This window comes from Branchiostoma floridae, chromosome 1 (genome assembly GCF_000003815.2).
Source record: "Branchiostoma floridae strain S238N-H82 chromosome 1, Bfl_VNyyK, whole genome shotgun sequence".
In the NCBI taxonomy this organism is placed as follows: Eukaryota; Metazoa; Chordata; class Leptocardii; order Amphioxiformes; family Branchiostomatidae; genus Branchiostoma; species Branchiostoma floridae.
In genome coordinates, this window is record NC_049979.1 from 9,025,692 (window position 1) to 9,051,474 (window position 25,783).

The following is a 25,783-nucleotide window of genomic DNA, read 5'->3' on the forward strand; positions in this document are numbered from 1 at the left end:
TATGGGCAGTGTGGAGGAGGCTGGCCGTCGTTTGTACAGAAAGTAACCAAAAGCGCGACTCTGTAAATCACGCCAAGTAACACTATTGAACAGCGAAGAATCGGCAAAGAATTGCAGCTCTTCTGTTACCTATAATTCGCTCCTACATACAGTTGGGCGCAGTGGCTATGGGGATGTCTTGATTCCTAGATTAAAGTGATCATGAGTAACACCCCACAGACAATCTAACCTGCGCGGTGACCGCACGAACATTACACAGAGACAAGAAGACATCTGTAGTGGTTTAGTTTCCCTGTCACTTTGCACACATGGGTCCAAACTACTTATGGGAAGTCTGACTAGTTCCCGCGCGCGTGTTGTTCGTCCTACTGCGTACTTTTACAGATACATGTATATGGCAAATAAGGCAATGAACGCTGGCTAAGGTCGTCATGCCAAGATTTTTGATCTGACATAAGAAACCGTTTCGTGACCACAGTGATGCATCGTGATATCGTTCTACGGTTGTTCGACTGCACGACGAAAATGTTGTGAAGTTTGTCTGCATGGACAAAAATAAATTCAACGTTTATATACTACAGACTCAAGCTAGCCTGGGTACCATCCGATTCCTACCGGGGCTCCTTTACACTCGCTTCCCCGAAAAGATATTTTCTGGACATCCCAGGTAGCAAACCTCAGCTCCAAGCAGGATTTACAACGTGACAAACGCGGTCCACATCTGGGCGTGTTCTGGTGCTGCAAGGTGTTGAAATCTGGGAAACTTGTGAACTGAGTGACAGGATTATCCAATCGAGATGCATTAGGTTCCAAGCACTTTTTCCGCACAAGGATCCTGATATTGATATCAGTGGGCCCGTGTGTGTTCCACAGAGAAGCGACCAAAATATTCTTCATCTTTGAAATTCTTCCATGTAATTGAATATACATGATGTTTGACAATGTCCCATTAGAAGAACAGCTCCGGTTCGATCAGGACCTCTAGACTGTTTGTCGTTTCCCTTGTCTTCAGATTACTAGTAAAGTATGCTCTGTTTGTATTTTGCTTACAGTTAGATCTACTGCTACTCGTCCAAAATGATTACTAGTACTTTTTTCTCTGAAGTAAGTGCCTTAGTCGTCTTCGATAACGTTCTTGAAGGTTATTCGATATTTTGCCGTAACGTAGTATCCTACACTAATGATCTGACGACAAATTGTTCGACAGGATCCATTCTCTGTAACATGAACTACGGGAGCAGTTTTCGGGCTGCAAAAGACAACAAAGCCCGCCAGTCTCGCCCGATACACATACAGAAAAGTTCATTCTGACTACTGATATACAAAACCGGAAGCTTGTCTGTGTGCCTGTGTGCGGTGCACGGTGGGGGTATTGTCATACACCTAGTTGTTACACTATACATACATCCACGGTCATGTGTGCAGCAATCCACATCTGGGCGTGTTCAAGTCCAGCAAGCTGTTGAAAACACGAAAACATGTGAATGCAGTAAAGGGATTATCCAATCAAGATGCATAATTTACACCAGAAAAGAAGATTTGGGGTTTCTCAATGTAAAGAAATTGTCGGAATATGAATATGAAAAGACAATTTGTAGTCTTGGGCGTGCTAGGGTACCCAAGCTGTGAAAATGTTAAAAAGTTGTGAAAAAATGATATGAGCTAGACTAATCGATTGATAGATCAACAAGAGAAAAGAAATCACGACGTTGGGTGTCTGCAATAACCAAGATTATGTATATTCCGGGCGTGCTAAAGTTGTGAAAGTAGACAAAGTCACAACACATGCAAAATTGGGTCCCTATCCCATAAAATCCAATCACCTGTTTCCGTCTCAAGAAACAAGAAATACATGAGCGCAAATGAAATTGTGTATTAACAACAGCGTGGCCTTTTGGCTATTAATTTATGTGATAATATAAAGGAAGCCCTAGATAGCTTCTATTTCTGTTTTGTTACAATTTCCTTTCCGTGAGTCATCATCTGGAATGATAACATATATTTTTATGCCTACACTTAAAAACAGTGATATGCTATGTAGAAATGATTCTATTTGTTATATACTGGAGTATATTATACCATAGTATTATAAATACTATAGCCGTTCAAGCTATGGTTTAAATCCCTCAAGATCGTTGTTTACAATTCATAGACTCGTAAATCTGCACAGAACAAATATTTTATGTCTATGTAGTCATAGATAATCTGCGGGCGAAGCTTTGCAAATCGCTGGAAGACAATAACTATGTAAACAACCTTTGTGTTGCGCATAATAGACGGGGCCATAACGACAACGTAGTGAAACTGATACCGGATGATCGTTTGGCCAGTTATTTCATGGCTTTTGGTCCAAATTATGCACCAAGGCAAAGTATCCATCGTATTAGTCACCTACCCACTGATGGTCAGAAAAATTTCCACCCCAAAAAGCGTCATCTGAAGAGCCAATAGCTGTGTGTACGAACTTGGTCGACCTCGGTCACATTTGTCTTGGCATATCGTATCTAATATGACAATGACAACAACACTGGGAAGTGGCAAGTTCTATTTGAATTTTGGGAGGTTAAAAATGTAGGGGTCATGGCGTATCGCTCTGTTGTGGTGACCTACAGAGGCGGAGGAATGTTGTATAATACACAGAGCGAATGACAAAGGGAAGTGTCGTGATGAGTGGCGGCAACTGGGGCCGGAGCAAACCCCCTTTCCTTTAATAGATTTAACGTGGGAACATATTCTAGCAATGGCGCGTATGAAGAAGAAACATTCCCTATGTTTACGGAATGTTGGCCAGCGAACGTTCGGTCGTCTCAACCTCACCACACATAATCCCCCCTCGTCAAGAACACGCGTTGCCTCTTATCCCCGCGAGCCAACTCATGAAATATAACCACTTATAGTAGCGCGTTCCAAACTAGGAGGCGAGCGTGTGTGGCGGGACCTGTCCGGCGCTAAGAATGACAGACTCAGAGGGAAGCCTACCAGATAGTCCTCCTAACCAGCCACATCCCGGCCATGCCAAGCCTGCAGGTCAACAGTTCAAGCGAGAAGAGTTTTGATCCCAATTTGTCATCTCCGGCTGGACGTCTGTTTCAAGGGCTGGTCTTGTCTGAAATACTCGCTAATGTCTGTTTACCCTGCGCAACTCGACACGGACACAACCTCTGTTCTCTGCACCATCAAAATAGTTTCATATCTCATAAAAATCGTTTCTTCCGTTTACATGGACAAACTTTGGGCGCAATGAAAATAAACGCCTGTTGCTTGTGTGCCCATTGCCCCGTACACTGTCGCATTCCTACAATGCCACTGAGTTATTGTAACATTCGTCGTCCAACCTAAAACAACGAGACTGAGTTATACATGTAATAATAGAGCACATTTTTTGTCTACAGAGATCTGGTATGTGTTTTCTTTTCTGTGTGATCGGCTCTGTATTGGGACCTGGTAATATGATAAAAGTGTATCGTAGCCCCGCCGTCGCCCTGCTGGCATTGGGACGGGTTTGTAACACGAGACTGGCCTCCAAATACCCGTCAAACTATTTTCAATCAGAATCAAGAAAAGGTCAGTACGCGTAGTAGTGAAGTGGAGCTTTAAGCGACACCCGTGACATCATACATCTTCCGATACAACACGACAAGGAGAAGTTGAACACTCTCCAGAAGCGCTACTGTGTACTTGGATCGTGTATCGTTTTACTCGCCCGAGACGAAAAGTTCACTCTCGAAGATAACAAGGCCAACATCACTCGGGTATCAGCGCATGTGACCGACAGCCCGGTGTACTGATAGTAACCACTTAAGACACATACTATACCTAAACTCGGTGACCTGTGAGAGAGAGTTGACTGTCAGTTTGCCGTAGATTTTACGGGTGAATGCCGCCTGAGGACAGATGTGTCTGACAGGAGATTCTTGGCAGTTCTGTCTCAACTTCCGTGTCGTTTTACAAAAAAAGAACACTGGGACATTCGTTCTGTATATTTCTGACCATGCTAAACTGTACGATACAAAAATAGGATGGATGACGACAGTAACACATGGTCTTTTCTATTCAAACTGGTCCGTTTCCCTCATTCTCAGACACGGTACAGTGTTGTGAGGAGGTGTGTGATCTGAGTCGCTGGACAGCGTTCCACCTTGCGGATCCGAAGCCACTGTGTGAAGCCATACTACGAGGAAGTTCTGAACGCTTGTTGGGAATCTTGTTCTGACGACATTGTATTAAGAAAGACCGCGTTATTTACAAACAATGCAGAGGAGACGCTCTATAGAAAGGTTGGTTTCACGTATAAATGTTTCGGTGGTGAATCAACAGCTTTCTTTTGCAAGGTGAACGCCCACTCAGAAATATGGCCCTATTTCGGAAGAAACTGGGTCGGTTTGACTTTCTGAAGGCTTAGACCACACGGAAAATGTAGCGTATGACTGTACAACAATCACTCTGTAATGTTTTGTGTGTTGACAATGCTGTTTGAAATCTAATCCACACAAAACACACAGTGAAATATTGAGTCATCTTCAAGTGTCTCTCAGAGCGACACCGGAAACTTTTCTGTAAAACTGAGAAAGCTCTTTAACGATAACGATCGAAACTTTGAGTAACTTTAATCTCTGCTTGTATAAATTACAGAAAGATCTTCGACCCCCCACCCAATATTTCTCCCGCGTGAAAGTAAAGGTATGTTGGGTGCAGTGAAGCGTGTTGAATACAAAGGAATCAGATACAAGATGTTGTAAGTCACCCAAATACAAGCATGACCGTTTCTGCGTTCAATCATTTCTTAAGAAGAGCAGGTGCATTTGGCTCTGCAAGACTCAAACGGCACATATGGCGTCTTGGCTTAAGTCTGGACACACACATAAAGTACATAAAGTTGGCGTGTTTTGTTCTGAGGGACAGGTGCGACCCAGTCTTGCTGTTGTTTATCAGGGTGTGCCCCCTTTGTCCTTGGCAAGCCGTCTCTCACCTGGCGCTCAGCACATCACCTGTAAGTATCAGGTAAATCGTCTCCCCTCGGGACATACCTGGGGAGCGGCCGGGTACTGATGCGTGCTGGACTCTGACAATGGCAGGAGAATTGTTGGCGCGCGAGTGGCGCGTGCGGCCGCCGCAAATCACTGCCTGCTCAATGAGCCGAGCAAATATGGCCCGAAAAATCTACATTCGTAATAACCACACACGCCTTGTATGGACTTTGACTTGATGTCGGGACTACCGGACTCTCGTGCCATATACGAACTGGAGTTGTTTCTGTGATTTGTCACAAATGGAAACATGTTGTGAATATGCCATGCTCGGCAAGGCATAGTGTCGTGCCACACGCCACCTTTTGCAACCCAACATTGTTGACAATCAAAGAGAATGGGCAACAGGTAGCTCTTTTATAAAGTTTAACTTTATCTGGTGTTATAGGACGATTGCTATGCCGAAACATCTGGAAAGCACAGTCGTAACAGTTAAATGTATTTACAAGACGCTATAAGTAAATTCGCAAGTATACATTCATGGAAAAATTCCATAATGTTATAGCTATGTTTGCAAAGTTATTTCGCGATTAGGTGGGATGGGAGGGGGTAGCAAACAACTTATTTTGTTCGTAGTTAGAAAGCAGTGACTTCAATACAAAGAACATCGAGTGAAAGCTGTTGCTGTCGCCTTGGGGCCGGATTTTCCCTGTCAGCATGACGTTCATCACGAGGCTGATGACACCGTGAAATCGGCGCGGGCCGGGCCAGGGGTCTCTGCGGGCCCTCCCGCCGATCGCCCCGGCCCTTTTGTGTCGGTCCCTCCCACTACAACAAGGGGGCAGGAGGGCGGTGGAACGGGACAGCCTCACAGATGGTCAGGTTGTAATTAAATGTCTGAGCCGCAAGATTTCTACTACGCCGCGTCCTGTCTTTACTCAACTTTGCCTATCAAAGGCATTATCTTCGAGCAAATAGCTGCTGTGGTTTCAGTCTTGTCGGGCACGCGACTGCCAGGCAAGGACAATTAAAAATGAACAAGTAATCACCGACCTGCCCGGATAAAGAACACTTCAGTCTCCCTAAATCGGGCAAGCCCACAAATATTGCACATTGAATCAACAAAGTCCTGTTAATAGTTTACTTTTCGCAAGTTTAGAGCTAATCATTAATGAATTTGTATACAGCATTAGCGTGCCCTCGCCAATGTGCGGAAAAATCAGGATGGGGCTAAAACATGGGCTGGAGAGAACGCGACAGCTTGCCGCGCTTTTATGGACAAAGGACTCAGTTTAGATTTGTCTAAACGTATTTATTTGGCTGGACTTTTAATGGCAGGGTAAAAGCTTGTGACACAGGGTGTGCGCTGGCTAAGTACACCAAGCTGGCAGGAACACAACATTTCTAGAGAGAGGTTTGATCCGAAAGGTGTTCATTGTTTCTCTTTCGCAGATAATCTACAAGTGTGTAGTGTTGTTGTTAGCCGCGAACACGCCACTCTTTCGCACATGGCATTGGATTGCCTCAAGTCAGAAAAAATAACAAATCACGGGGGAAGGGGGCTTGGAGTTTTTTCATCTGTGTGGAATAAAACTTTAATCACTCTCAGACCCTCCACAAGTGTCTTTGTTCTTGGCTTTTGCCGGAACTCTGATTGTTTTGAATCCCTGGAGGCAATGAAGATGCTGGTTTGTTATCTGTTGTCCCTCACGTGGCGTGTTCCAAGGAACAATGGGGGCTCGTGCTAGACGACGTTTGGGGCTTGAAGACAAGAAAAATTTGCACTTCTTTGAGCATGCATTTAGCAGGCACGTGCAGACTTGGAGAATCTTTTGTTCGAAGGGGGGCAGGCTGAAGTCTGATTGGCGGAGACTTGCCCCCAGCGAGCGCTCGCTAATTAGTGCCGGTATGGATATTAATAAGGTCGAGTAGACAATACCGGCAGGTGTGAGGCCCGGACCCTGCAGCTGCACCACAAAGCCTGGGTGCATCCGAAGAAAGCACGGCATTGTCAATATTGGCCAATTTCGATAGCTGGCACGCGCCAAGAACAAAGAACTTCTTCTTTGTGTACCGGGCACACACGAGACGACAAACTCGATATTACAAACTGTGCACTACTGGCCAAAGTGTGTGGCTCGCCGTAGTAAGGTGTTGCCCCGGTGTGCCAGCACAAAATAAATGTTTTCATAACATTAGGGACAAGCAACAGATTTCTACAACTTTTTACCAACTTGGCAGATGGACCCTCTTTATTCATCGTTCCCCTCTGGAGGTGTTAAACAAGTCAATTAAAAATTCAGAAGTGTGAATTAGATTTGCAGACCGACCAACCCGGGCCACATGGCCAATTTGCCCATTGTTCTCGACCAATCAGAGCGTTGTTTATCTGGTACCCCCGGGATGACAGATTGTGCCAAAATTTTATGCGCGACGGATAATGTATGCATGGCTGGGCCTATAAATTGAGCGGCAGACGCCGGCAGCTCACATTTCCAGTGAGACCACGGTAGTGAGAGGACGTGCCCGTGTTATCTGCACTGTGTACTCCACGTTCCACGTTATACCACCAGTGCGCCGTTCCTCTCCCCACAACAAATCGCGATCATTCCTGACTGCTACGGACGAGAATCGGACTACTCTCGAGGATTGTATGTGCCGTCCACGCTGCCCCGCTTCGCTCGAGTTTACCCGCCGGTTCGGGATTTGAAACCCTTCGGACGACCAATTGTATCCGCACGCACGTTTAAAATTCAACGCCGGGCTGCATTCATCGAGCTGTCACTCAAGCCGTGAGTTGGGCGGAGTTAACAACAAAGGCGACCAAACAGCCAGGACTACTCTACCTGCGCGATCGTTCCTGACAATAGGAGCAACCAGCGGACACAGCAACATGGATCCGCAGGCCAGCGGCACTTTGCCGCGGAGCTTCCCGCTAAGAGTGCTTCTAACATTCGGACTTATGGCAGTTTTCGTTTCCGAGGTAAGCCACGTGCACTTCCCGATCGCTACAATTCTAGTTAGAATGTTGCAAATAGATGGCTTGCTTGTAACTGAACACGCTGTGCATGTAGTGCGTAATGTAGTTAGTTCTCGTAGTAACTACCGTAGTTGTAATGTGCTCATCTTTATCATGTGTTGTAGGTGAGGAGTTCGGGAGTGTTTGAGCTCCGTCTTGAGTCCTTCTCCAACCCGACCGGGTCGACCCAGGCGGGCGCGTGCTGCAGCTCCGGCCGCACGGAGACTGCGTGCTCCGCTCCCTGCAAGACCTTCTTCCGTGTCTGCCTCAAACACTACCAAGCGCATGTGTCCCCCGACCCGCCCTGCACCTTCGGAAGCCTGGAAACCCCCGTCCTGGGAGGAAACTCCTTCGACATCCAGGATTCCGACAACTTTGCCAACCCCATCCGCCTGCCCTTCAGTTTCACCTGGCCGGTAAGTTGAACTGTTTGTATTTTTTTCTCTGGGAAAATTCTCAACTCACAGAGATGTTGTTGGCTTATTGCACTGTAAACTCATTGACACGCTGATGCAAGAATTTACATTGCGCTCCTCTCACACGCTCTTGTTCAAACCTAAAGAAAGGGATTTTACACCCAAATGGGATCCTCCCCCGGAAGATAACAGTTTATCCCTCGTTGTTTGTAATTCTCAGCTCTCGTGCAGATAGATAATTTCGTCAATTGTTTGTGTATTTGGAAACGGTGGCAAGGCACAAACAGTCGCACAGATCGCATGTACACTGTAATAACACCAGAACCCGCGCCTCATGGTGCCTGGGCATATTATTTATTAATTTGGCAAGAGTTGTAAGCAAAATGTCTGCCTGTTGCAGGGCACGTTCTCCCTGATCGTCGAAGCCTGGCATGAACTGGACGCCACTACTACTGCATCCACTGGTGAGTACACGTTTTACCTCATGTTTGGTAAACTAACCGACGTCCTAAATGCATTATCGTTGGGATCACAACAAGTCCCTGAGGCATGGTCTCGTTTGGATTATTGATCTGAAATATTCGCTCGTTTGAGCACGTTGATAGCGGGTAATTTATGGCAGGGGATGATATATTGCCGAGTGTGCTAGTAATGGCCGGTCAGATCCCGGTGGCTGGTACCGTGTATAATTCAGGTTTGCGCGCGGGGACCGGGCTTGTGGGACAGTGGCCTCCACTGTTCCGTACCCCGCGGGTATTGCCGGTTTCGCGCCTGCAGCTGACGATTTGGGTCCCATTCAAATATCGGTTCGATTTGTTTTTCTCTCCACAACTGCATGGAATCCCTTAGGTCAGTTTGGTCGTATGTCTGAAATTGAATGACAGAACTAGTCGATGTCGGGTGGCGCGATCTCGGGGGGCGATGCAGGGGGCATCGACAGGAAGGGGGCAACCCCCAGTTTTCCCTTGAGGTGTGTTATCGGAAATCAGCCGTTGGCTTTTGTGTACACACAAATAGGATGGCCTTCACAGCACGTTATGTCCGTCCGTAACTTTTACCAAAGTCTACCCAATACCGTGTTGAAGTTTAGTTGGGCGTTCGGCAGATGGCAGGCCTGTGCACCCCCCTCAATTGACATGTCGCTGCCAACAGCTGCCCTGTGCGGGCCCATTGAATACCAACAACCTCCTTATTCATTATGGATGTGTTTACATTGGCATACAAAAATCGACAAAATCTGTCGAAAAGTCGCGGATTGTGGCGTTTATCGCCGCTGTTCAAATGCATGGGTCTGTTTATCTTCGCGACTTGACAGGCATGGCGACTAACACGTCTTCTGGGTTATGTTTTTAACAGCAACTTGGTAGTTACGATTCGGAAGGCGACCAAACACAAGATGACTTGTCCCAAAATTACTCAGTTCGCAGGTCTCTGATATCCGCAGCAAAATTTCTTAACCCCTGCAAAATGAAGTGGACCTTCAGATAGCACCAAACTAATCTGTTTGTAATGCGATATGGATGGGAAAGACACACAGTGCAGGCAGGCGGGTCTGGTCTAAGATGTTATGCCGCGAATATCTTTGACATGTTCTTTGCACATACACTGTGGGGTTTTATCATGTCATATCTCGGTCGAAGCATACCAACACACCCCCGATGTTGTATCAAAGACAAGCTGTTTCAGGGTCCTTTGGCGATAAATCGAAAAACGGCAATGCGCAGGCGTCGGACGGTGGGAGCACAACAGCTGTTAGTAACACAACATCTATAGGGAATTGTTTGGAACAAAACTAATTCACGCACACCATTATTGTTTCGTGGGTGACACCGTCCTATCAAAAACAAACCGACAGCCACCAGTTTATCTAATTTTGAAAGCGTTGCTTGCCATTCCATAATTGCAGGGGTTCGGGTTAGGGCAATAACGATGGGAACACCGACAGCAGTGGCATTCATACCACTGGCAGAACACATTAGTGGCCATGTTTGACGAGTTAAGCAAGGTCAAATTTGTTGCTCATATACTAAAACCTACGCGTTTTTCCTCGACTTTGTACCACCAGGCTCCGACCAAGAAACTCGCACCCTGATCACCAGACTGGCTACGCAGCGCCACCTATCTGTCGGCGAGGTATGGCACGAGGATACCCACATCGAAGGACAGCAACAGCTCAGCTATGCCTACCGTGTTGTTTGCGACGAGCACAACTACGGCGAGGGATGTTCTGTCTACTGTCGCCCAAGGAACGACGTCTTCGGCCATTACACCTGCAACGAGGAGGGAGAGAAAGTCTGCCGCGAAGGGTGGAAGTCAGGAGAGAAGGAGCAGGAGGGCCAGTACTGCACTGAACGTAAGTACTGCTAACTTTTCTTCACACGCACTACAACTTCGGGGAGGCAGGATTCACGTTGGGAAAAGTACACAAGGCACCCGAGCTCCTTACAAGCCACCGACAGGAGGTGTGTCTGTTGGTGGCAGTTAAGCTGTATTTAGGCCCCGGGATGAAGGGACAAGTGGACGGATTAGAGATTTGCAGGCACCGTACAGAAAGTTGTGTCTTTGGGGAAGTATTTACTGACCGTTCCCGGGTAGGAAGCGCTCTGTACTGAGCTCTTGAGGGGCTTGTGGCTTTGCTGCTCAAAGAAGGCATTGAAGGATTAGATAGACATCTGCTTCACGCCGAGTCGGACGGCCAGAAATCAATCTGCCTCGGCCTTGCCTTGGGACGACACCCGACCCCGCCTCCCCCGCCTGCCCGGCCCCACACGGAAGTGTTTGTGGAGCGTTCGGACTCCTTCTGTACACGCATAACATGGGAAAAGCCATTTGGGCGGTGTAGAATTAAGTGGTTTTCTTGTCGGGACGTGCGACTACGGGATCGGGTGGCGTCGGAAATTGTCGTAAAAACGAAGGCCACACCTCTAGAAAGATATCATTACCTTCACGCCTCGGGGCAGGTGATTCACCTGGGGCTCGGCAGATGTTCTTGTATGAATAGTAAGCGGGGCTTTGAGGTAAAAACAAACTGCAACAGGTTTGTGAAGTGGGTTAGCAGCGAGACAGTTAAACGCGATGAGCGCCTGTGTTTACCACGACAGAATGGCATCAATGACATAATGGGGCGACCTTCCCCGGTTGTCAATCTTGCGGGTGGGTTTAGGTCCGGGACAAAGGGCGTAATAATTCTGGCACGGCCTGGCAACGCTTGGGTCTTTGTTGTTACTGGCATCTGCATAAATTCACATTGGGGGAGCCATGGTTGTCCCCAGCCCTCAAAGAAAAATTACTTGTACTTCAGGCGGGTCGCGTGCCAAGATTATCATGTTAATGTCGGGCATTGAAGTGGAAGAGGGCGAGGGGCCCTGCAGGCAATCGGTTCTGGGTAAAAATTCTGTCAAGTACAGCCGCTTCAGACTGACATGAGTGGTCGGCCCTCGTTTGCACAGTCCATCTGCCCCAAACAGTTGGTTTCAACATGACACCGTGTAAAGGACCTGTTGGTAGTGTGACCTGGCTGCGTGCCGTGGACTAGAAAGGCCTTCAGTGTTGTTGACTTTATGAGGCCCTGCGTTTGTGTTGAGTTCAGAAAACCCATCGTGCTCTCCAGTACCATTTGTTTAGTTTCAACCCAAACACCTTCTGTCGCAGTCTGTACTTCATGGCTCCGTTTTAGCTCTCCAAATTGTCCAGGTAAACTCTTATCGCACACCTGGCGACTAGGAAAACTTGGTGGAGCCAGACCACAAATTACATTAGGCAACACAATCAACATGTTTAGCACGAGTGATTAGAGTTTATCTAGGTGTGTGCTAAAACTTTATTTTGGCGCGTGCCACGGCGTAAATCTCATTCAGTGCCCAACAACAGGGACGCAGTGGAAAGAATAGGTAATGTATTTGCATAACTATAGCAATCGATTTGGCCACGTGGCTCGGGGACTGGACAAAGGGTGCCCCCTCCCTCTGGAGGGGAGACAGCGCCCGGGACCTTCCCTTGGCAGATGACCACTCCAAAACCCAGTCACCTATGCACAATAGGTGAGATTTCTCGTCAGGCACGTGTCGGTAATTATCGTAATGAGCTGTTGGGCGGGGGCTCCGGGGCAGGGGGTGCTGTAGGGTCCCGCGCTTACCAGCGTCTTTGTCTGAGCCGCAGCTGGCAAGACGCATTACGGGCAAACAAAACAAAAGGGACAGCTGCCGGGATCGACACGAGAAGTACACACAGACCTACATATTATCTCAGCTGCCAAGTGTTGAACACCTCCTCAACATTGATAATGCCTGGAGGAACGCGTCGTCCCCTATCTCCACACCACACCTGAGCCACAAATCAAAACGTCAATCAGGGCAACAACAAAAATGTTGCATCACATCCTTCTGCTAGCGCAAAATTTTACTATGTGTGTATATACATCATGCATGCACGCATGGCGTGTGCAGCCGTCAACACAATATCGTGCATCCTCTCATTAGATATGGCAAGACAGTTTTGACTAATCTGTTCCTTTGTGTTTGACCCACAGCGATCTGTATGGCTGGCTGCAGCGATCGTCATGGATACTGCGAGACTCCCGGCGAGTGCAGGTGAGACCATTACAACCATTACCTTGTAACGCGCTCTCGTTTACACTGCTCTCACGGCCAAATCCTTGAAAATCCCTTAACATATTTATGGTCTGCAACTTAATATTTGTTTATTCTGTTATCGTTGAGCATGCAATAACAGAAACATCACTTAGACCGCCGGCCCACAATAGCAGTTGGTATTTGTTTTCATACCGCCTGGAATTAAGATTGAAACAACTATGGTTAAGTTACAGAAAACCCATTTGGGCTGAATGATTCGGTTTCTACTTTCGCATTATTGCTACAAGCCTTATCAGTGTCGTCTGCGCCATGCGGGCACTTTGTCTGGCGAGAGGCCTGGTTGTTACACAAATCCTGTGCGTGAACCGGTCACGAGAGTCATTGGTAGAATAGCCAAGGTATGCAACTGGTAAGGGGAGAGGAAGGCTCGAGAAAATGGCATCTATGGCTGGCACGCACGGTGGACATGCACTGAATGTCCCCAAAAAGTTGTTTGTACCTACGGGATCAATCGGTTCTGTAAACCTAGGTAAACATTGGAACGCAACAGGCTCGATGAAAGGAGAACAAAAAGTGACTTTTCACGGCATCATTTGATACATCACAAGTGTGATATAGAAATACCGAGATGGCGCTGGACCGAACCCTTCCATTTACTTCTTCCCAATCCCCGTGAAATGGTTTATAAAAGTAGAAGTTTCCACCCCACGGGTCTTGGCGCCCCCCATACTAGTACACCTGGTCTCACTGTATCAAATGTTATGGCTCGCTTTTTATCAGTCAGATACGGTGATGGCTTTGAAAGAGCTTCTTAACCAGATACAGCACCGTTTTGTGTACCTGATCAAACTGATACAAAACGCTCAATTCTAACCCATGTCTACGTGTTGGTTGCTTGTACAGGTGCCGTGTTGGATGGCAGGGAAAGTTCTGTGACGAGTGCATCAGGTACCCCGGGTGTCTCCACGGCACGTGCCACCAGCCCTGGCAGTGCAACTGCGACGAGGGGTGGGGAGGACTCTTCTGTAACCAAGGTATGTACGGCGTCAACAAGTCCGTCGGGAATGCGGCATGAAGTTCCGCATATTGATAGTGACTCAACCCCAACAATTCTCAAGCTTGGTCTGACCCGGTCAGGGGTGACCTCACACGATGTAAACTAAGCCCTAACCACTCGTAACCACTTGACATACCTGCCATAACTAAACCATAGCACATACCGACCATCGGTCGCACCCATACCCCAAACGTGAACTTGTTTGCCCATTTGTTGAATTTCATATTTGAGTTGGCTTTTACCTTTGTCCCACGTTCTAAGTAGTTGACATCGTCGCCATTCTTACATTGCCCTCTCAAGTTTCCCCCCCTCCACATTTCTCACAGTTCTAACGTGTTTCCCTCCCCTCCCCACAGATCTCAACTACTGCACCAACCACAAGCCCTGTAAGAACGGCGGAACCTGCAGGAACTCCGGCCAGGGGAGCTACACTTGCAGCTGCCCCCAGGGCTACACCGGCACCAACTGCGAGATCGACGTCGACAATTGCACGAACAAGCCCTGTCTGAACGGAGGAGTCTGCCAGGTAAGCTTTCCTCTGTACCGATACTCATGTTTCCCCCATGCGAGATTTCTCCTGAATATCACCACAACGCGTGCCGATAATTGCCCGCATGTCGCTTCAGTGAAATTACATCCCCGTTGCACGTGCGCAACAGGTAGGGGTTTGGGGGGATTCATTGTGTTGGCCCCACACAGGTCGGTAATGGTCTTCATTTATTTGCCTTTCCCACAGGACTTGGTCAACAACTACACATGCACATGCCCGGTGGGTTTCTTCGGCAAGCGGTGCGAGATCCAGGCCCAGGACTGCCACAACAACCCCTGCCAGAACGGAGGGCAGTGCCAGCAGGTCGCCGGACTCGTCGTCTGCTCATGCGCACCAGGCTTCACCGGCTCCACCTGTGAAACCCCAGTGAACGAATGCGAATCCAACCCTTGCATGAACGGTAAGAGTCGTAACCATATTCGAATTGACGTAACCACCACAGATGTTGCCAGTCACGCACACGCACATTTAATGCGGAGTAACCCCCCTGGATGCAATAATGGTATTTAATCACAGTCGTAAGACCCTAATGATTTGCCCATGATGATTTGTTGTACAATGATTCCCTATAACGTTTATGATGGCGATTTCAATTGGGTGTCCGTAACTGACCCTGATGACCGATTTCCCCGTAGGTGGTCAGTGTGTGGATGAGGCCAATGGCTACTCCTGCGTCTGCCAGCCCGGCTTCACCGGACCTCGCTGCCAGGTGGACATCGACGACTGCAAGAACAACCCCTGTCAGCATGGCGGATCCTGCGTGGACCATGTCAACAGCTTCACCTGCCGTTGTGTCCCAGGCTACATCGGAACGCTGTGCGAGACCAACGTGGACGACTGCCTCCTGCAGCCCTGCGCCAACGGCGGCACCTGCTTCGACCGCATCAACGATTACTCCTGCCAGTGCCCGGCCGGGTTCGCCGGCAAGGATTGCACCGTCAATGTGGACGACTGTGCCGACAAGCCGTGCATGAACGGCGGCACCTGCCTGGACAGGGTGAACGGGTACGTCTGCCGCTGCCCCGAGGGGTACGGAGGACACAACTGCCACCGCCGTGACGGCGTCGACGTCCCTTCAGTCGAAGACACCTCGTCATCACCTGAGACTTCCACACCCGTCATCACCGTGGGCAAGGACACTGAAGCCCTGGCCGTGAACACTCCCGAGGAGTCTTCGGTCGGAGCCGAGATTGCCATCTATGCCGCGCTTGGAATTGTGGTACCAATCCTGATGCTCGCAGCTCTCGGATTTGTGGTGTACAAGAAGATCAAGAGGGACAGAAGAGCACAGGACTCAGCAGAAACAAACAACAGAATAGTCAACAACCTGCAACCGCCAACAACAATCAGCTTGAAAATCAGCAACGAGGAATGTGACTCTTTAAAAGGCAAATCATTGACTCTAAAAACAGCGGACATTTACGAGGAGGAGGACGAATCAACCTTCAGCGAAAAACAGAAGGACAACAGATACTCCACGTCACAGTCCAACAGCAACACAGAAAAAGAGCTTAGAAGGTAAGATAACCTGACAACCTTCACCTAGTTTGCTACCATAATGTAATGGCAACTCAGCATTCAGGGCATAACACAGGGACCACTAAAGGGTCGACAGATGGCGGAAAAGTAGATTCCCTAGAGCAATTTTCCAGGGTAGGGTGACAACATGAATGCGGGACATTCAGCATGTAATGATCGTGCTTTCAACAAGGGATGGCGAAATATTTGGGTGTTGCTTTATACTTCGTTAGAAAACAAAAAGTAGCGGCAGACGATACTGTCTGGACCTGAACTGAGATCTCGGCTACATTCGGTGTCGTGTGCCTGCTAATGGGGCCGGCTGCCGTTTCGCATTGTCGTGTCATGTACCAGTGATTGCACGTATGTATGTCTCAAATACAGGTCATCTGATCTCTCATCTAATCATGTCCGTTCCCTTTTACCTTTACAGAGATTCATTCGTGGAGAAATTGAAGCCGAGGCCCTCAAACAACGTAGAGTCGACGAGACAGTCAGTCTACGTCATCAACGCAGACTACGAATTAGCTACAGAGGTGTGTATCTCTCTTTCACCAAGATTACATTTGGCTCGGTGAATTGACCGAGTTTGATTTATTACGAATCCAATCTTGTCACGGTATTAAGAAGCTCATTACACTGCCGATGATGTTGGAAATGTAATGGTAATGGGGGCCACCGGAGAATTAAGCCCTTTCAGCGGTGCAGTGACAGTTGTGCTGGAAAATTGAGTAAAATTGAATTCACTTTATTCAGCTTAGTGCAGGGTGTAGTCCCCTGAGTGTTACGCTAACGTGTACAGTGCACGCGTAATCATGGATCTAACCACATGTTTACCATTGTATTTCCTCAGGTATAGCGGGCCAAGTGCAACAACCTTAGCTGAGTAGTGAGTGCCTTCCCGTCAGTGTGCAGCTAGCAGACGATAGCCGGGCTACCGTTCCTAGACAAGCAGCGCCAGTGGTGCTGCTATGACAACTGTGACGTCAGACACTGCAGATTAAAGTGTGCCTTTTGTAGACCCAGAAAATTTTGTAAATTTTCTACAGAGAGAAATTATGATAAAGCAAACGAAGAGAGAGAGATAATAATGTTAAAAATCGTTTCCTATTTTTTGAGTCAATATATTTGATTGTATGTTGAATCGTACGATTGACTGATCATGGACCTCACGGAAAATCCGTGTCAAGATGAGATTAGATGATATGAGACTTGTAATGTTGTTTCCATGTTCAACGACTGCATAGTGTTACAAAAAGATTGTACACAACGTCTATTCTATTTATAGAACCTGTTAAATGTATACATATATTTATGTATTGTTATGGAACGTTTGTTCATGAATAAAAAGTCTGATTATTTTTGCAAATACATCATGGCTGGCAGTCGGTTACTTCACTCCTTAGTGTAGAATGTGACAGGGCGTAGTGATTTGTTACATTTGGGGTAGATGCGTCTGGGGTTAATCGTCAAGGGTACGTAAATTAGCAAAATCGCTTCGATGCAAAGTTCATAAGTGCATGCAATGATGAAGAGATGTAGAGAATACTAGAAACTCCCTGTAGTCTTGGATACACGTAGAAAAGCACAGGCAAGTGGCGTGACTAACGATAGAATTTAGAATCTTTGAGTCCTCTGCCTCCACGGAACAAAGACTAGAATGAGAAGAGTGCAGATGTACAAGTTATCTATTCACACCTGGCACGAAGCGGAACTGATTGCTGCACGGGATGGGCAGGGGCGGGGAAGGGGTCACAGCCGGCCATTATGTAGTCTCGCGAAGAGTCAGTTGTCACAATGACGCGAGAGGTTGGTCAGTGTTCAGGACGGGGAGAGGCTTGCTCCGGCATGGACGTCTGTGGCAAATTCGGGGGTGAGGGGTCAGGAAGGTGCATTGTTGCGGGGACTTTGGGGTTAGGGGTCGAGGAAAGGTATTGTTGGGAAGGACCTGCCACCTGACCCCGAGAGAAGAGGCGAGTGCTCTCGGTAGCTAGGCGCTTTGATGTGCAGTAGGTTACACCGGGTAACGAGCGAGAAGGTGGAAGGTCGGGCCAACCACTTTTAAAGAGCACACAGACCTTGTTTTGTGTGGTATACAGCAGTTGTTTAGGGTCAGGAGTCAGCTCGTGCGGTCTGGGTTCGGGGTTTACCGCTCTTGCCACTACTCAGACAGCGGGCGTTGCCAAGGACCCGCGTCGGACGACCGGGGTATTCGGCGACATATGGAGCCCCTCCACTCATCATAAAAACCCCAGGCTAGTCTTTGTCATCGGGAAGTGACCAACGCGCAGGGCCACAGGTGCCCAGCGGACACAGCTATTGTTTTGTCCCTTTGTCTAACCCACGGGACCAGCCGAGTACCAGATTTTCCTGCCATCCTCCGCTTTCAGACCATGACAGCGCCGTGACATCTCCATCAAAGGAACCCACATCATCCGCGGCTTAAAATATGATCCTTCAAGCCTTTGAAAGGATGAGGGGTAGAGGGGAATACAACCTTAGTGGCACTTCAGTCGGACAGACGACCGATGGTACAGGAGGGTCACGTGAAAGGGACGTGAGAGGACAGCGAGAGCCAAAAGTCACGATCTTGGCCGACATTTCGAATCGTCCTGTGTTCTAGAAGTGAAGTGAAACTTCCAAGAGACCGATATTACACGAAGAAGTCATACTGCATGGCGAAACACGAAGAAGTCATGACGAAGTAAACAAGGCCAAGGTCCCGACGAGAAACGTGTGCGACATAAAATCAGAGACGTAACATTATTTGTCGGCAAAAATAAGAAAACAATTACACAAAAATGTTAAACGTTTCACCCACCAAGGTATACGTAAACTAAGAAAACATGGAGCTGGACATCCCCAAAAGGACGGAAATAGATTTGTTACAGTATCGACAAGAGTTGCAAATGACTAACAGCAAAGAAAGAATGCAAATCATTTTTTTTCTGTATAAAAAGAAAAACACAACGACTCGGAGACAATAAGCCAACAAACAAACCATGCTCTATCGGAGTCGGCGAGGGTCACGGAAAGTGCCCACTCATTATGAGTTGACATGCGTAACGTGACGTTAGTTGGAAGTAGATGGAGAAGTGAGGGAGGGGGCAGGGCGCAGGGGTGGCATCAAAGCACCCGATTCTCGTGCTCCTCAAATTAGAAGGTCGCGTAATAACTACCCTGCAGGCCTTTCTGTCGAAGAAAATGTATTGTTGAATATAAGTGGGACCGAGGAGAATCGGCAATAGTGCGGGACAGGCCGCACAATTGCACGGAGGGACTGAAACAAGGTAAAGTCTTGAGAAAGGTTACATCGGAATAAAAGTCTCAAGAGAGGTTACGTCGAAGTGGAAGGGGCGTTTCATTCACACACAAAAAATTACACGCTGAAAACCCCCAAAAGCTTGTCCTAATCTATCATATTATCTATCATATGGTATTTTGATATAACATACCAACTTATGCTTTTGTCGTCTAAATAGACTGATGGTTGTGTGATAATTTCGCTGCATCTTTATCTATTCGTTACTTTTTCATATGACGAAAGTGAAACAATAACAGTAGGACGGAACAAAGGCATCGGGTCATCGGACGAGAACTGGGTCAAATCGCGAGCCGTCTCCATGGTAACGGGGTTGGCGCGGCGACCATTTTTTTCAGGAGGGATCTATGGCCATTAATGGCGGGTGAGCTGAGTGCAAAGCAGAGGTTGTGGGTATTGTTGATGTCATGTGACCGGGACATAATACACCGGGCTCCCACAGGACTGAGATCACAGTTCTGTGCCGTGAGCTAAAACTGTGATGACATGGTCCTCCGTGATCACACGACCCGGATTTGTCACGTCAGGAGGCGATCCTGGGGACGAGCTCCCTTCCTCCTTCTGGGGTGGGGTGAAACAAAGACGAGGTGAAAGGTGACGTCGGGGAGAACCGCGATTTTTTTTTCATCAGTATAAATTAACATTATTATTCCATAACGAGGCCATCTATGACCATACATTCTATCAAGGAGCTTTTATCAGCTCCTTGATTCTATCTATGTTGTGGATTTCAAAGAAAAGTCAAGAGATCATGAAGTCACAGGAAACAAATACGTGTCGACCAACAAGCCATCCTTAGCACATTGCAGCGTTTAGAGCAAAGCTTTTCAATCTCAACTTCCGAACAAGATAAGGATTTTGACGTCAGCGTTACGTCATCGTCATAATTTCAGGTTAAGCTGAGTACAGGTAATCCACTAACAATCGTGATCATTTATAGTCTCTCAGTCCTCCGCAAGAGCACCTACATCCCTAGCTATTTGGACGATTATAAGTCTGACGTGGTTCGTTCGTTCAACTCCCGTTTTTAATTCCTCAAATAAAAGCTACGTAAACAAAAGATCTTGCAAAAAGATTTGTTCAGTCACGATGGAGTTTGAAGAATGCAAATGTCACTTTCGGTTTTGACCACAGTACACTAGCGGGGTTTGAAAAAGATAAATCACAATGTGGAAAACAATTCAAAATTATATTTCGCATTACTATTTTTGCTTCACGTGACGGCCACATGAAACTCCCAGGGAGAGTACAGCCAGGTTCAAGTTGCGAAATTGAGCACCTTGCCTACGTCACAATGACCGCATCCACATGCTATTAAAATGCACAAATCTGCCCTCACCAGAAAGCGATAAAAACTCGGGCTGATACGCAGGAATAATACATGATTTATTACACGACATAGCCGGGATCAAACCACCCGTTATGATGTGCGTGACCCAGAAAAAAATGCATCGAACCACGAAAACCTCCATGACATCATATAACTCCTTCTACTCTCCAATTAGAGGTTTGTCTCCAGCTGTTTAATGACCTGTTTTTATCAAGATTTCTATTTTGTGCTCTTTTATTTATATCTGCTAGTCAAACGTTTGCCTGGTAGACATAAAAACAGCACTGAACAGAACTTGAGCCCGATAAGAACGCCTAAAACGCGTCAAAAACAGCCGGAGCCGAACCTCTGCTTGGAGAGTAGCTAGACTTCTTCAATTTGCCCACAGGCGCAGAATTCCAGTGATTATAAAGACATTCATATCATGTTCATTTCTTATGGCTTCCATGTCACACGATGTCGGGTGCAGTTACCGTCTTCTGTGTCCACTTACACCTTCGTCATTAAAACAGAAACCAAATCAGTTGCTCGATCCGCGTATACGTGAAGAAAAATATCGTATTATGTCGGAGAAATGCTACATTACTAATTGCTTGCGGAGTCACGAGACTTTCCGGTATGTAGAAGGTGACTAGATATGGATGAAGATAAGAAGGAGACGAAAATAAAGAAAGATAGATAGAAAATAAATATAAAACGTGACAGAGCTGGAGAATATTTTTTCGCATTTGTTTTCAGATGCATAAAAGGTGAATAGATGAAAGAAAAGGAAAATCGACAACAATGGCAGACTGAGATAGATAGAAAATGAAAAGAAAAAAAAAACATAAAACAGCAGAGAACAACCTTCTTCGGCACCGCCATAGTGAAGTAGTCATCGAGACATTCCGTTGGTTTGATCAAGGACATCATATAACGTCCTTGGTTTGTCAAAATATTTCTTTATACACTGATACTAAAGTTAAATTTAGAATCGGCCTGCAGGCCGCTTAGAACTTCAAATACTATAAGAGTCCCGGTATATTAGAGTTTAAATACTAGTAATGTCCTTTCTTAGAAGCGTCTTATCGTAAATATGATTATTCCTGTAACATCCTCGCTATTATTATAAACGCTTCATGAATAATTTAGAACATAGCTGATAACCACTCCGTAACCACACCAACGGCCGTGTATTTTCCTATCGGTCTCCGAGTCCATGTAGTAAGGCGTACATACGCCCTCATTCCACGTTTATGGTCTTAAAAGCTAAGCAATGCGATAAAACAATTGCAGGGATATGGGAATCTATCTGGTTTATGATAATAAATGCGTTTATTTGCCAAAAAATAGTGTGCTATATTATATAACCTCCTTGATATTAAATACTAGTGACTAATCAACACACGGTACAATGTTAACTATTGTCGGGTTTGTTATAGGCAGTGGATAATGAATTGTCTCACGTTCTGAATAATGACTGGATTTTGTGCTTTATATTATAATAGCCCCTTTCGCCTTCTTACCTGCGTGGCGAACCTGACGTGACCGCAGGTGACCCCGATGGGCGTGGCTGACAGGTCAGTGCGCTCCGTCACGACAAGGTACTGATTCTGCATTACGTACAAGGCGTCTGCTGAACTTTTTGCCTTACACGTGACAAAGACTGTCCGCTTATACATGACAAAGGACGAGATTCAGCGGGCGCGCGAGATTTATGGCTATTGGCATTTGCAGAAAAGAAAATCGTTTCTCCCATGAGCACGTTGAAGGTGATGTGAATACTGTACAACATCATCACAGACACGGAACAAACAGGCGGGAAACATCGCAGTCTTTCTTCAATGTTCTGCCACACGGAAAATGACATGCCTCGAGTGAAATTTTCGCACCATATGCGTGTGTCTTAATGGCATTGCGAAACTAGAAATGAAGGGCATATTGAAAAGTAAAGCCTGCTGAATCAAGGAGTTGATGAAAGCTCATGGTCATAGGTTGAATCGTATTGTTCATCATCTCCAGGACGATTTTTTCCTATACGGTATTTTCAAATATTTCGTTTAAATCATTTTCTTTTTGCCTGAATCCACAGAAGTCTTTTGGATACATTCTGAAATCTATAAACGACTTTTATTCTGAAAAAATCTCAGAAAGGTCAAATTTTGATACAAATCATTAAAACAATAGAAAACTCCTTAAGTTAGCGATCGCTTTCATGTTCAGCAAAAGTGATCTATCTATACTGATGGTGTGTTATAACAATGTTCGTCGCTGTGACCTACGAGTAATAATGTGTAAATTTGGCAGTTTTTTTGCGCTGTGATATTATCCTGAGACAGTGCCGTCATCAGGTGAAGTCTAGCCACATCGATCTCCGAGCCCTTGGGGACAGCGCCATGTCACGTTCACACCGAGCCGAACTTGAACTTCGCACGCCCTTGCTGCTGCCGACGCCCAAGCACTGTCCACACAAAGGGAAAGAATTCAACTTTGACAAGGAATGATGAAACGAAACTCAAATGAACAAAGGAGCTTTGAAACTCTACGATTGTGAAAAGGAAATGACTTGAGAGAGACAGTTTGTTGGACAATTCTTAGTATTCATTGTCAAGGTCAAATTCAATCGATGACACGTCTTTCTCGATAGATCTACATCGTTAGTGGAATGCGTTGATTTTGTATATATGTCAAACTTGTTCGGCACTTTTTAGTCAAGGAAAAGTAAACTGGTGGGTGACGAAGTACTTTTTAGAAACCTGACAGAAGTATCAAACAAGGGGTTAACAGGAAAAGGCGCACAAAACTGCATTTTGTGTGAAATATTTCGGTTAAGCCTGTAATTTGACATCATGTCGTAGTTTTGTTGCATTAGTTTCTTATCTACATATTTTTCTCAAGTGTGTAATTGTTGCATATCTACATATTTTTCTCAAGTGTGTAACGGACTGACAGCACAAACGACCCAGTACAAAAAGAAATGGTCCGCAAAAGTGTACTATTATGAGGAAAAGAAAAGACACTGGGCACCTGCGATAGAAGCTACCTAATGGTCTATGATGCTAGTAGTATACTTCCTATTGAATATCAGGAGAAAGGCAAAGAGACCAGAAATGTCAAGGTAAGAGAGATGCAGGTGCGCTGGACTGCTCCGCCAGTGCGGACAGGTCGAGGTGACTGACCGCAGGTATCACACCTGAAGATTGGATCTTGTGTGTTCTTCCGTCAGGTGAAGCCGTGGTCACGCCAGCCATGTGGGAACGCTGACAGGCGGACCCTGCCCCGCACGCACACCGGGTGCTGCAGGATCGATACCTTGGCAAGGAAACTCACGCCAAGATGACTCACGCAATCCATACTACAGCAATTGAAGACCGGATTCTTCCTGAATAGGTGCCCACGCCTAGTAGTAGCCCACGCCCACGTAATAAAGGAAGATACCGACGTCGTACAGTACAGCTGTTGATGCTGGTAAAGACGGCCAGCCCACGCTCCCTATGAACCAGTTCTTTTGAAGAAGAATCGTCATTTGGTATTTAATTGGTATCAATAATAAAGGGGAAAGTTACTGGCCGTATGCAACGTGGTTTTCTGACAACAATACCGATCAATACCAACAATGGTGAAACGGCAAAAGTCAGTGTTATCTCTCTATCGTTTACGTATCAGAGGAACACCACTGCGTGTTCAGTTTATCGACAATGAAACTTCTAGAATTGGAGACGTTGTGAGAAACCATCCGCTGGTCCAAAAACACAGAACAAATTTGACTACCTGTATTACGAACCGATTTCCGATTGTTGTTAGTTTCGGCCAGTGTGGTGTTAATTTGTACTTAAATCTAGACGTAGAAAACCTAGAGACTAAGACTAAGATACAGGCATGAACTTACTCAACCCGAGGACCTACAATGTTTCAAACATCCAGGGGACCACAAAGATAAGGAGCGTTCTTATCTCCAAACCTTGCATGGCCGGCTGCAATCGAGCGGAAGCTTAAACAAATACAAGCCACGCCGAACAAATTTGTAAGCCGTAGTATTTATAGATATCATATCAAGAACCTGACAACCATTTACTAATACTTATGCCAAAAAAGCCATAAAATAGGTTACACTGTTATTATTTTTTTTACTGTTGGACTTTACACCTTACTTTTAGTTAGCTCTCACGTTACGTTCAAACGGAATTGTTTAGATTAAGTAGCAAGTTATCGTCACTGGAGTCCAGTCTTACGATGCATGTACTTTAATACTGTACAAATCTGGTGAGTTACGCCTTAAGACGGTTTGCACAGGTTACGCGCAACAAAGGAACAAATAGAACGTGACGTTTATTACAGATCTGCTGGCACGTTTGAGACTCAACAGTCATTGTCTCCTACACGATGGTTACCTCAGTCACGTTAATGCGAGATGACGTCGAACATTACAGTGAAGTTCAATGTCCCGAGGTCACAGCAGACACTAATCTCCAAGCAGATGTTGGGGAGGACAGCCGTTTGTGACATACTAGTAGATACCGCCTCCTACGAGGCAGCTAGGATAACATATTGATTTCGCCTCCACCAACATCTGCTTGGAGACATGTAAGAAAGAATACTAGAAATCAAGGAAACGCATACAGAGCTGACGTGATATTGCGAGAGTTTGAGTGATGGAGTGTGCACGTGTGGAACGTGGAGAAGAGACGTCCCCTGGGACACATCTACCTGGTTACCTGTGACACAGCAACGGGTAGCGGTAAAAACACCAGCGGTCTGGAACTTGAAATGCTACTTTGCGCAGGGGCAAATAATGTTGACCTCGAATCAACCCCTTTTAACGATAGGAAGTGCATATTTCATCTGTAGTTTGTGAAAAAGTCCAATGTTTGTCTTCCTTGAAATAAATCATCGCACTGTCATACACTCTTTACATTCAATACTGAGGAGAAAAACGTAACTGTTCTGGAAGGCAAATACACACGAGGCAAGGCCATGTGCAATTGACATCGATAAAATGAGTCTGCAAAAACAGAAGCGAATTCACAACATAC

At 46.4% G+C, this 25,783-nt stretch overlaps 1 protein-coding gene across 1 annotated transcript; it reads left to right on the forward strand.

The window, feature by feature from the left end:
* Nucleotides 1–7,384: 7,384 nt before the first annotated feature.
* On the forward strand, nt 7,385–17,488 carry LOC118417211 (delta-like protein 1). The gene is made up of 11 exons (XM_035822670.1): nt 7,385–7,950; nt 8,112–8,402; nt 8,803–8,866; nt 10,468–10,755; nt 12,931–12,991; nt 13,898–14,028; nt 14,408–14,577; nt 14,788–15,001; nt 15,237–16,119; nt 16,553–16,655; nt 16,973–17,488. The coding sequence occupies exons 1-11, from the start codon at nt 7,861–7,863 to the stop codon at nt 16,976–16,978; spliced, it is 2,301 nt and encodes a 766-aa protein (XP_035678563.1). The 5' UTR covers nt 7,385–7,860; the 3' UTR covers nt 16,979–17,488.
* The last annotated feature ends 8,295 nt before the right edge of the window (nt 17,489–25,783 follow it).